This window comes from Pochonia chlamydosporia, chromosome 5, assembly GCF_001653235.2.
Source record: "Pochonia chlamydosporia 170 chromosome 5, whole genome shotgun sequence".
NCBI lineage: Eukaryota > Fungi > Ascomycota > Sordariomycetes > Hypocreales > Clavicipitaceae > Pochonia > Pochonia chlamydosporia.
In genome coordinates this window covers 1,583,587-1,595,850 of record NC_035794.1, presented here as the reverse complement: position 1 = coordinate 1,595,850, position 12,264 = coordinate 1,583,587, and the positions used below count along the sequence as shown (strand labels likewise).

The following is a 12,264-nucleotide window of genomic DNA, read 5'->3' as shown; positions in this document are numbered from 1 at the left end:
ACATCAGCAGAAAGCCGCCCCAATCATGTATTGAACGAAGGTGTGCCCGATGAGCCACACGCAATCCGATGTTAGCCATCGTGGAGAAGACCAGGGCACGTATTTGAGATACCAACCCAAAAGAGTCAGTTGGTTACCTCTTCCAACGACCCGCAGGAAATCTTCCCAGCGAGTGTTGGTGCTGAGTGGACGGAGATTCTTTTCATGTCACAGCCATGGCTCCATTGGGGTTGTTCATATGTATGCGACATATCATATTTGACTGCCGGGGGGAGGTGGTGTGTGGGTTCAAATGTTGTTGGCCGCCCAGCGAAGACCGAACTGGGATCAAGCGTTACCCACCCTGCCAGAGCGGCTCACCCTGTCGTGGGTTTGTTACAATGGCAGCCCGTTGCTACCTCCTCATCCTCCTCAGTTGTGAAGAGTCTTGTGGACTGCGTTCCTCGAAGACCCGCTGTTCTCACCTTGAGCCACTGTTACCGTCCGCTAACACTGAAGCCTTCAAGGCCAAAGACGTCTATGCTCGAGTTTTTGAATACAGGCTATGGGGCCTGGTAATTTCTGTCAGGCCGCTTGTGCTACTCTCTTGCCAGTTTGCTGCCTTTTCACACATCCCGTGACAAAGACAGGACGCGGCGGCCAGTGTACCAGCAATTTGTTGGTTCTTAGCCGATGATCATCGGGTCTCAACCCAAGCTCTGGCAATCTTGTTCTCTCGGGTATTCGATAGCAACCATCTGGCCAGTAACTCCGGTCAACGAATAATCCTCGATTCACAAAGCCATTGAAATTCAAACGTTATGACTTTGCTTGCTCTCGAGTTGCCTCTCGCAACTTGGGCCGAGTTTTGGGAGAGAGCTAAATAGGATTGCATTACACTGGCTGGTCACCAAGATCAACTCTCATCCATTATTAGCTCCACCTACAGCCTTACCTCGGCTTTATTCAACCCGAGATCCAGTACTCAGCTGCAAGGGGACTGCTACAGGCTGAACTGGTGCTCAACAGCGTCCTTGGCGGCAATGTAGGCTGACTCACTATTGTCCTCGCTTTACCTCTCCTTTTGGTCGATTGAACCTCCTGGTGCCAGTTTGGAGTGAAATCGGCCAACGTGTGGGCGCAAAACTAATAACGAAGCTGAAGCCTCGAATGGAAATAGAGCTCACGTTTTCTGATCTTGCCACCTGGGGCTTAGGGATGGTTCCTCAACTGTCCAGAGTGTGCGACTAGACAGGCAAAGAATCTCATAGTAGATCAGAAAGAAGAGAAGCATCTGCTGGCAAAGATGAATTGATAACTCCTAGCAGCTCAAACAGTTGCAAACAAACGCGACTCGCAAAGGCCCGATGCATGACTTTGAGCAAAGGGTATGACAATCGAGATTCTGTGCCAAGACCATCACCTGGTAAAGGTAATTGATTAGTGGATCTGATGCTCACTCTCGACGGCCTTGGGGAAAAGCAGATGTCAGGCAAAGACACTGTGGTCCTCTGATCATTGCCTCACACTGAAAGAGCCAACGCGACAACACGCTCGGTTGCCGAGCTGTGAGAATTCGAAGGCCTCCATTCCTGGTCTGGCTGAGCACCATCAGATCTCACAAATCCAACAGCCAAGCAGATTTTTTTAGGGATGGACATGCAGTTGCGGGTGCCACCAAGTTGGTGCTTGACAAGCCCTCTGCAAGTGTGAGCTGGTGGTGCAGTGCAGTACTCCAGCTGATGACCCATGGCCTGCTTCTGCGTTCCCAGCATATTGGATCTCTGATTGATTGATCCGAGATCCATGATCCTGGTCCAAGCAATCTGATGTCTATCAGTGGCAGACGGACCCCTGACGCCACCATCTCAGGGCTTCATCACTGTCATCCATGCCAAACTTGTCAAAGACAGCATCTCTTGATGTGAAGACAAAGTCCTTCAATGGCCCGCTCCGATGGCTCAATGGAAGGGGCTGAACCCTTACAAACTGTAAATTGAGCGCGTAAATCCTTTGCGAATGAGGTATAAATCGACTCCCGGGTTTCGTTGATGCTCGTTGTAGGGGAGCCTTCGTCTGCGAATGGCTTCTTGGGACGGTCCACTGAGAACACGACCGAGTTTGTATCTTGTCCTGATCATCGTAGCTAGCTTGGCGCTTGTTTGGTGGTGGTGATTCATCTGATCCAAGATTTTGGGACAGACAACGGATGACCAGTGGCTGGATGTCTAGTGAGTGGCGTTCAAGTGGCTTGCAATTGTGTGCCTCCAGGCTTGGGAGCGTGGCGGATTTACAGTAAGAGCGCGCACTCATCTCACCTGAGCGTGAGTGAGAGAAGAACTCTAACCTGGAAGTGGTAACAGGTATCGGGGAATTTTTCCCCTTATGACGCTATGACCCTCAAGATTACCTAGCCGTCAAAGGCGACCTTGGTTGGAAGAACAGGTTTCGAGGCTGAGACCTGACCACACCGGACCAGAGCCAGCTTCGTGTTCACACCCCGTAATCGATTCCCATGGAAGACGCCAAACAACGTATCTTGCAAGCTGGCGACAGCTGCTAACGTTCAATTGAACCAGTGACATACCAATGGCCCTGAGGGTATCTGGTCGGTTTCTGAACCGGATACAGGTATAAGGACCGCTGGATGGTAGACTGGCAACAAGCCCGTCCGCTGCACCACTTCGGCACCCTTTGAAGTGGAGAATAGACGAAGAACAGCTTAGGTACTCCGTAGGCCGTGTCGAATTGAAATTGAGGGTGAGATGACAAAGCCCCGAAAGACGCGTCTTTGGGATGCTTCCAAATCCTGGACCTAACTGATGCTTGGGAAGTTCTGGCGTCGAATCATCAGGTTGGAGATTTGATGGCCTGTGTGCACATTTGTGGCGAGGCAAGGACTGCACAGTATGATATTGCGACAGTCTTGGATAGCAGATGCAATTGTTGGGAAGACCGAGCCTCTATCCTTCATGAACAATGCTGCTTATGCTGAGTAGTTCAAGTACACACATATAAGCTTAGAACCAGGTGGATGAAAAGGGATGTAGATGCCACAGCTCGTCTGTGGTTTTTGGCCTCTGCTGAGTCGACAAAGGCGGGGTATTGTTGCCTTTCGTCCTCTTTCTCGGTAAACTCTATACAGCTGCGACAATCATCACCTTTGAAGAACGGAGACCGGCGTTTAGGAGCTAGGCTTGGGTTAGAGTGCCCTAACCAATAAACCGACTGATTGATTTTTCAGGCCATTGAACGTAAGTTGGCCTTGTCCATTGGTGGTACCGGAGTACAGCTGAAGGTCTTCCACTCTGCTTGTTGATACTGCGAGAATGATTGTCAAGTTGTGTACGGGGAAACAGTATAGCTCCGACTGATCCACGGTGCATGCGGCATGTTGTAGCCTGTTTTGGAGGACTTCGTATGTCATCCACGTCGTCCCTGGGGCTGGCCAGTCAAAACTTTTTGGAGTGGTCGCTTGCCTCAAATCTGACGCTACCCGCCACAAGACCAGATCACTGGGATGGGGGCAGGAATGGAACTAGGAGCAAGCGTAATGCAAGGCAGGGACATTTTTAGATAGACTGAGGGGGTTGCCCGTCTGGTCTCAAGGTCGTGGGTAGTGGATGGATGGAGAGCTGGATTGATGGACGGAGCACGGAGTATGTCTGGAGAGAGCACAGAGGAGGAGAGGAGGCGGCTTGGAGATTTGCGGGTGGGGAAGGCCAGCTGCTGGCTGGGGGCGTTGATGGCTTTGATGGCTTTGATGGGGCGGGCGTCCCTGGTCTAGCGCGTTCGCGGGAGCGACCCTAGCCTAGCCGAGAAGCCACCAGACGATTTAGGGCGGGCGGCACCCCGGCAGACAACAACAGAGCTGCTCAAGTTGCAAGAGGCTGCTTGATCCAGACTGGACCCGCTTGGTTGCTGCCCTTGTCCATAGCTGTGGTCGAGTTGTGGTAGATACTGCGCTGGCCTGGGTGGGGAGTTACTTCGGGGTACTCCTGGCACTTCATCGCCCTCGCTCTTTCCATCAAATCGAGTGGGTGCTTAGTCCAGATGAGACCTGAGCTGGACCTGCGATGCGATGCAGGCGCGGTGCAGGTGCAGGTGCAAGTACAGGAGTCCCAGTGCCTGCACTTGCTCTTGCGGTCGACTCCCACGTCCAACTGAGTTGCACCTGCCTTGGGTCCGCCTTCCGTGTCAAGTTGCCGACTCTCCAGTCAAATGTGTTTGCTCACCACCACCTTCCACCTTGTTGTTTTACCAACCCAGCTCAGGGTCGAACTTTGCCCCATACGTATTGATACTTGATCATTTTCGCATTCAGTTCGGACAGCTCTTCGGCCAGCTATTCTGCGCATCGCTTCTCCTTGTTTGCAGCCAGTCCGACCTGCACCATCGGAAACGAACGAGGGTCAGCCAATTTTGTCGGGCCACGTCCGTGCCTTTAGTTCTGGTCCAGATTTTGTAACTGGAGCTGTCAACGATAATGTGACTAGGCGTCTTCTATTGTAGGTGACATGCCAAGCCTTGTGCGTAAATTACTCAGCCTTGGCCTCAGTAATCTACAATGAATTGACAGTGACATTCCGCCAATTCCAAGAATAGGTCTCCTCGATATTGTTCAGTCTCACAGTGGACTGCCCCCCAAGATATTCTGGCAGCCCCTGATGACAGGCAAGGTGGACGCTTTCTTTCGAGACTCATCCTACCAACGTTCGAGGGCAAAACGGTGGCATGGGAAACCAACCAAAGCGCATCACCGTTTCTGGCGAGATTGGACTATGGACGGTCGAGGCTCTGTAGCCTACTTTCGTCCGATGACAGTTTCCTCGCCCGCTTGCTTCAAGTTGTGCGTTTCGCGCTCAGCCTCGCACCCTTGCGGCAATTCATCACGCCGTCATGAGCTAGTGACACTGGGAAAGTTATGACGCCGCAAATCCAGACTCGCTCCTCAACTTGGACTGTACAGAGCTTGCCAGCAGAGGTGAAAAGTCGTGTCAATGGTCCAGTGGCCAGCTTGCCTGGCACTCCATGTCTCATTGCATGAGCAAGCTTGCACATGCACATAGGTACATGCGTACTGCGGCTCTACATCTGCCCCAGTTGTGTGTCCGCGGTCCTGGCGGCAGATTTGCTAACAAATTCGACTATCTACGAATGCCCCCTCCTTGCCGCAACATCATCGACGGCCGCCGCCATAATTGGAGACTGTCCCTACGTACTCCCTACTTGCCGAGAACACGTCTGACCTGGACTGGCCAAATATGTACGAGCTGGCGCATCCGAACGCTCTGCTGACTGCTATCATTAAGCCATGTTGTTCTAATGCATGGTTATGTGTATCGTCTACACGGCTAAGGTCGCGGAGCCCGGTAAACGTATCAACCTGAACATTCGAACCGTCTCTCAAGGTGACAGGTCGAACGTACTGGGTCCGGGCGATGGTTCTGGCCTCGCCGGGTCGGAGCCGCGTTTACTGTTTCTGGATCGTTCAAACGCTCCAGCGACCGTGACCTTGGAGAGCAGACAAGAGAATGGAGCTCGGGGAAAGTCGAATACCCTGTCCATATTACTCCCAAATTGTTTGACGGACAAGCACAACCGGCCCCGTTGCCTCCCGCACCCGCGCAGACCCTTGACCCCAGCCCTGTCTTCCAGCTGTGCTCACAAGTTGGACGTAGCGAGTACGTATTGTACAGTACTCTGCACTCCATTTTGGTTGTCTAATAACAAATTTGACCTACACGCCATTGCCATTCTCTCATCATCTCCCTCTGGACAATGCCACCACACGCCCCTGCCATCACCTTGCATCCGACCCAAGGCTCTATCCTGGCTCCCTCGGTCTCTTTTGGGACTCAAATTGACTCACACCCCTCCCCCTGGGCTGTTAGCTTTCTCTTACCCGCGATGTGGGAAGGAGGGGTTTGGTCAACACCAGTCTGGTGTGTATCCAAAGCCCAAAGACCTTGAGATTAAATTATACACCCCGACTGGCTGGGATAAGCTGGACCGCTTTGCTGGACAACCAGCTTTTGGGGTCGCATCTCTACAGGCATTTTAAAGCCAAGATCTTGCCATGTACCGACCAGTTGGACCCACCTAGGCCTGCTGGTGTCTGGAGCCCTCAACCCTCACGTCTTTCCGAACGTCTTTTGACATGATAGCTGAGTTTGACCTCAACTACATAGGCACCCCCTTTCCGCTCCAAAGTCTTTGGACCCCTCTCTTTGGATCTCATCAGTCTTCATCTTATAAATCTTGCTCCCCTCCCCTTGCTGCTTGGGTTTCACCATAGCAGAAGCACATCTTCACGAAGTTCACCAACATCAGACAAGCATCTAAGCAAAGCAAGCCGTGCACGTCTTGCAAGTGCTTCTCTTTCACAGTATCTTGGCCATCCACGACTTACTCTCATCTTTGCTTTACTGCTTGCTAGTATTGTCAATTTGCGAGTCCGTCCTACCAATACCATGGCTCTCACGGCTTCACCAGCTGCTCCCCATAACTGGGGAAGATGGCCACAGCAGCTACCTCACGACTTTGGCATGATGGAAGCGCCGCCTTTCCTGCCTTATGATTCACGTGGAAACCCAGCCGCTCAAATGCAGAGACCTCTTGCTCCCCAATATGTCGTTACTCCTAATTACAGCTCGGCCCCAATGACCTCAATGGCAGCTCCTCACTATCAGACCCAGAATGCCTTCACTACATATGCGCCATATCAGAGTCCACCACCCTCAACACCTGTTGGGTCACCATTCAAACCCGAATTTCAAGATCGCTCTCATCATCTGCCGATTAGCGCTGAGTCTGAGGCTGCTCGCATGTCTTCAGTCAGGCGAGGATCACGAAAGATGAGCAATATTCGCCTGCAGTCTCCTGCTCGCAGTGAATCAAATGTTTCCGTTGCTCGCTCAAGTGCCTCCAATCCAACTGCCAACTCGAAGACCATTACATACAACGAGACCATCGACCCGGCTGATCGAGTCAACTTTGAAACGGATGTGGACGAACTCATGAAGGCCATCCAAGCCAAAGAAGATGAGGGCGAGGATGCTCCTGGTCAAACTCTCACTCCAGCCCACACGCCCAAGGCTGAAATGGTGATGGATATCCAGAGCCCCGCGAGCTCTTGCCATGCCTCTACTCCCGCTCCAGAGGTTAAACCCAAGAAGAAGTGGGTTTGTGATGGGCCAAGCTGCAATAAGAGATTCGTTCAGAAGACTCACCTTGACATTCACCGCCGAACCCACACTGGTCTCAAGCCTTATATTTGCACGAAAGAGAACTGCGGTCTTACTTTCTCCCAGCGTGGGAATCTGAAGGTATGAGCAATTGGATGCTTTAGTATTGCACCCATGAGTTAACCTGATATATTTCTTTTAGACTCACATGCGCCGCCATACCGGTGAGAAGCCGTACTCTTGCAGTATCTGTGGGAAAACATTTGCCCAAAGAGGCAACGTCCGATCCCACGAGGAGACACACAAGGGTTTAAAGCCCTTTATTTGCAGACTCGATGATTGCAACAAGTCCTTTTCACAGCTGGGCAACATGAAGACCCACCAGAATAACTTCCACAAAGAAACGCTGAAGAACCTTACTGGCATGTTTGTCAAGTTTGCTCAAATGGGTGAAGTCCCTGAAGAGCACCGTGATCTCTTCGAGTACTTCAGAGAACATTACAAGAACAGCAATAAGGGCATCAAGGGCCGTGGGAAAGCTCGAACCGTGGCTGTCAGAAAGCCTAAAGCTAGCTCCCACCAGACAGCCGTTGCTGTACCTGTTATGGCCAGTCAGTTCTCTCATACTCCCATGACCAACTCAGCTCCTTCCTATGTGCCTCGCAATTTTGGGATGTTTGAGCCTGAGACTGGTCATGGTGCAAACGGTATGCTCTACGAGGACGAGCACGCCAGACAGATGGCCTTTGCCAATCGCCTGTACTAATAGAACGGATATCTATACGATGATACGAACAAAAGCACCCTCGCGCGGTTGCTGATCGTGCTGGCGGAACTCGTCACGGTGCTTCTCTACGATTGCTACGAAGCTGTCAACAAAATGGCGGCCAAAAAACTGAGCTCTACTCGCAGGCTCAACATTGGTTTTCTGTCCTGTGCTCTTTTTTCAGCTTTTATTTACGCTTTATGCAATGCACGGTCCCTTCGAAGGACACCTGGGCGGCCAATTATGAAGAAATTCTTTTCACCAATACTCTAAAAGTTAAGCGGGGTCGGCAGCACTTCACATCAGTTTCTTGTTTTGAGTTTATTTCTTTTCCGTTTTTCGCAATCTCACCACAACAGCATTGGGTATGGCAAAGTGTGTCTGCTATTTGGCAGGAAACAAAATTTGTGCGGATAATTTACTCGTTTCACCAATCCACTGTTGGAGGAGTATCTGGATATTGGGTTTGGAACATTAGTTGGATTTTACGACACGTTTTGGAGGAGTTCTAATGTGGTTCTGTCTTCCATACAGTGAGGCTGTCTGAACAATTTTGTTTACGTCTTTTTTTTTTTGGTTATTTTTGGTCATTCTGCTATCACTGCATACTTATACCACCATCTGTTTTACCTACTTTTCATGTTTTTGGAGGCATATTCTGATTTTAACGTGTACGAATATGAACTGGCTACGCAGTTCAAGTAAAATGGAATCGATTTGTGTGCTTATGGTATTGGGTATTTTTGTTATTGCGAAGAGCCATGTACTCTACGCCGGAGGACAATTGTTTTAGCTAACGACTCCCACAATGGGGGTCGCCTTCCAAGACAGAATAACATGATCTATTTTGCTTGCTCACAATCTTGATCCAACGCCAAGAAAGAAATCGGGGTGTGCCTGTTTTACAACTACCTCACTCAGAGAGCAGCTCAGTGTGGATGGGTGGACAAAAGTGACGTTTTTGAACCTGGTGGGCAACCAGTGAACTTGCATGTCTATACTCCACCACACTCAGACACCATGCAAGGAGATTCAGAACCGGACTTGGCCATATCGGAGCCGTGATACAAGGACTCATGCAAGTCCGGCTCTATGGAGTAGGGGACAAGCCAAAAGAGCGGCGGAAAACTCAGCAGTCACACCAAACTCTGTGTTTAGACGTGTCAAATGTTGAGAAGCCACAACGCTATGCGAGTCAAGGGCTAGAAAATTCGAAAGGGTCTCCTCGCAGCTACAATGTCACTGCTTACCAGGAACATGGATGTTCCATGCGTTGCTTTCCTCCCCCATCACACATCTCCAAAGAGCCAGTGATATTTGCCAGCGGGGGTCGTCTTCGCAAGTGGCGAATGCGTACCCAGGAGGGTATTACTTGCATTTTGCCGCAGGACACCATAAGTTCACTATTGGATGTCGAGTGGTCTGGGACCCAAAAGTGATACAAAAGACTCGAGCAAAGACTAATTTGGGAAAGGACGCGGGGGGACCAGAGGGACCAGAGGGATGGCCCGACGCGTCCGATGGATACCAACTTTCTCGCCGCGAAGGTAGTGCCCGATGTAGTGTAAGGGGTTTGTGATGGTGCATGTGGGTTAACTGGAAACGGAGGCTACACAAGACGACGCAGCCTCCCTTGAGATGGACAACTAGGTAGGGCAACACAAGAGATTGTGCTGAAGACAATGGGTGGGTGGTTCATCTGATCTGGGCGGATTGGCGGGAGGTGAGGAATTGGCTATTTACGGAACGCCACGCATGGGATCTTGAGAAGTTCGGCGATAAGGTGACCAAGCCACAGGCTCTGCCACGGGGATCTGCGAAGGTTGTCCAGCTTGACAGGAGGCTGAGTGTGGCGCATTTGTGCATCTCTTTTGCTTGAGTGAGGTCTGGTCTGGTGAGCTGTGTGATACATGAGCAGGGTTTTGCGGCTTCACCGTGTTCCTTGCACCGCTTTTTCCAGCAACCGAAGCCAAGACATGACTGCCAGTTGTGCGTTGTCAAGATTTTCGATAGCACCCAGATTGAGGCATGACATGGCAGTGGGTATAGGTAGCGCCAAGGTGAATTGATGAAAATGGTCGGCAGGGTAGGGGTGGATCAGCCAGACAAGCTCTGAGCAAGACTTGCAGATCAGACGGTTCATCATGGAGGCTTCCTCGTCTTACGTCTGAGAAACGGTAAGTTTACAGCTCACAGCTCCCGCTCCTAACCCAAACCGTTGACAACTTGCGTGAAGTGCTGACATACTCGAGCTAATTGTTGACATGGGTTTTCGGAAGCATCGGTCGTGCCTGGCTGCGTCAGATCTAGCTGTCTGTTCAGGACATACATTAGCATTGCGACAATATCGATTTCACCATCCAAGTGACTAGACAATGTGTCTTCACGCTCGATCTAAAGGCGGAGGGTATCTGTGATGAGGTATAGCTTGCTGTCTTACCGCTTGTGCAGCGGCTGCAGGTTTCACTGTCAGAAGACTTGACAGGTAGGCGCACTTTTGCTGTCTGCTGAGTTGGATCCCTCGAAGACACACCTGCCATCTACACCTGGTGATCATCAAGAGCAAGTGCTAGATCGAACATCTTTGTGTATGTATGTCGCACCCAGAAAAGGGCCGGGCTCACCACAAAGGCTGGTTTGCCAACCACCGAAACCAGAAACAAAACCTCGCCTAGCATGGGCGATTTGCAAGACTCCAACCCGTATGAGAAGTAGGACAGACCCGCGCAAGGAGACATTTGTAACTAGAGAAACAAAAAGTCTTCGCGGTCCCAACCGCCCTTTGCCCCAGCTTCTTCGGCGGCACTTTGTTCAGGTCTCAGACTTGAGAACTAGACCCTGTCGTCTGTGAGGCGGAACAGGGTTGGTAATGGCCAAGCTCCAGCTCCGAGGCTGTAACAGCCAGACCTTGAAAGACCGTTTCAGAGGCCATCGCAGGTAGAACAAGACCAGAAAGCAACAGGCTGGTCCATGTGAAAACCAGGCTTATTTTGGGGGGTTGGTGGCAAAATGGAGTTGGAGCATGGTGCTGGTCGGGCTGAACACGTCTGTCTGATCCCCAGAATCGAAACCCCTCTCCATCTAAGACAAAAGTCACGGGGGGAGTGGTTTTCGGGTAATGTCCTCAACCAGCCCCTCTTAGTTCCCACTCAACATCAACGATACTTGGAAGATGCGCATAAAGTAGTCGATTATGAGTTCTTCGAGACTCCGATTCATGGCCGCTAGGGGCAGCAAACGGGGAACGGCCCAGCTACATCCGCGTTCTGGAGCTAGCCTCCATGCAAGGTCGACACGAAGAGAATGTTATCGCCACTCTTGAGTTCATATGACTCCTCTCCCTCCAATTCCCAGTCGGCGTCATTGATGAGAACTAGGATACCTGGCCGACTATCGTGGTCCAGACGCCTGGTTAGCGAGTTGACGAGTACTGGGAAGTGAGGAAAATGGGCTTGGAGAACTAGTTGGATGACATATGTGTGCCAAGGATCCCCTGAAAAGTCACTTGAACCTGTTTACTGGCCCAAGAAAGTCGTTTGGCGCAGAGTTATCAAAAAGTGGTGGGCAGCTTGTTGCCGGAAGTACACTTCCGGCGACAATGGAATTGGGGCGTTTATTGAGAGTGCGCATTGAAATCAGAGACATATTTGAAAGCCACGTACAGATGGTCGTCCAGGATGAAAAGTTCCTTGCGAGTATCATTCATAACATTTTGGCAAAGGTGATCAATCAAGAAGGCGATATTGGCGGGTTGTCCATCCTTGTCCTTAGCAGGAAGTGTCAGCGAATGGCGACGCTGGTCAGCAAAGAGCATCTCCAAGCCTCCTCTGCATTTGACAGTGTTAGCCACGTTGTAACGCCATAGTGCAAATATGCCGGGATTGGGGGATGCGTAGATCAAAAACCGTGATGGCGCGAATCTAGATTGCGATTGGGCGTGTTGCAAACGAAGGATATGACCCTGACTCATGAAACAAATGGTGTCCAGCTGAAGGAGAGCAAAAAAATGACAGAAGTTGGAGGCCGAACTACTTACGAGAACTCGACATCTATTCTTAGCTGCTCACTGATGGGCTCGGACTCGGTGGGAGCCATGTTTTATTTTGTGTATCTCGAGGGACAGAGATGATGTGAGGTGATGAAGGCTGTTTCAAGATTCGAGGAGTGATGGATTTGCATACGAAAGGCCCCTGCCTCTGCCTCTGCCTCTGGGACAGAAAATGTGGGGTCTGCATTGATTCACCTTGACTGACCTGTTAGCATATTTTGGTGACACATTCTGCGACGCCTGTTAGCAACTTGACTCTTATCGATAAGACAATGGACCTCAAG

At 50.9% G+C, this 12,264-nt stretch overlaps 2 protein-coding genes across 2 annotated transcripts; one reads left to right on the top strand and one right to left on the bottom strand.

Moving 5' to 3' along the window:
- Window positions 1-6,452: 6,452 nt before the first annotated feature.
- Window positions 6,453-7,932, top strand: VFPPC_05786 (zinc finger protein OZF; the record flags this gene model as incomplete). Its single annotated transcript, XM_018284924.1, has 2 exons — window positions 6,453-7,307; window positions 7,369-7,932. The coding sequence occupies 2 exons, from the start codon at window positions 6,453-6,455 to the stop codon at window positions 7,930-7,932; spliced, it is 1,419 nt and encodes a 472-aa protein (XP_018141839.1).
- A 3,613-nt stretch (window positions 7,933-11,545) lies between these two features.
- Window positions 11,546-12,027, bottom strand: VFPPC_05784 (ubiquitin related modifier (URM1) domain-containing protein; the record flags this gene model as incomplete). The annotated part of the gene is made up of 2 exons (XM_018284923.1): window positions 11,546-11,759; window positions 11,969-12,027. The coding sequence occupies 2 exons, from the start codon at window positions 12,025-12,027 to the stop codon at window positions 11,546-11,548; spliced, it is 273 nt and encodes a 90-aa protein (XP_018141838.1).
- Between the last annotated feature and the right edge of the window lie 237 nt (window positions 12,028-12,264).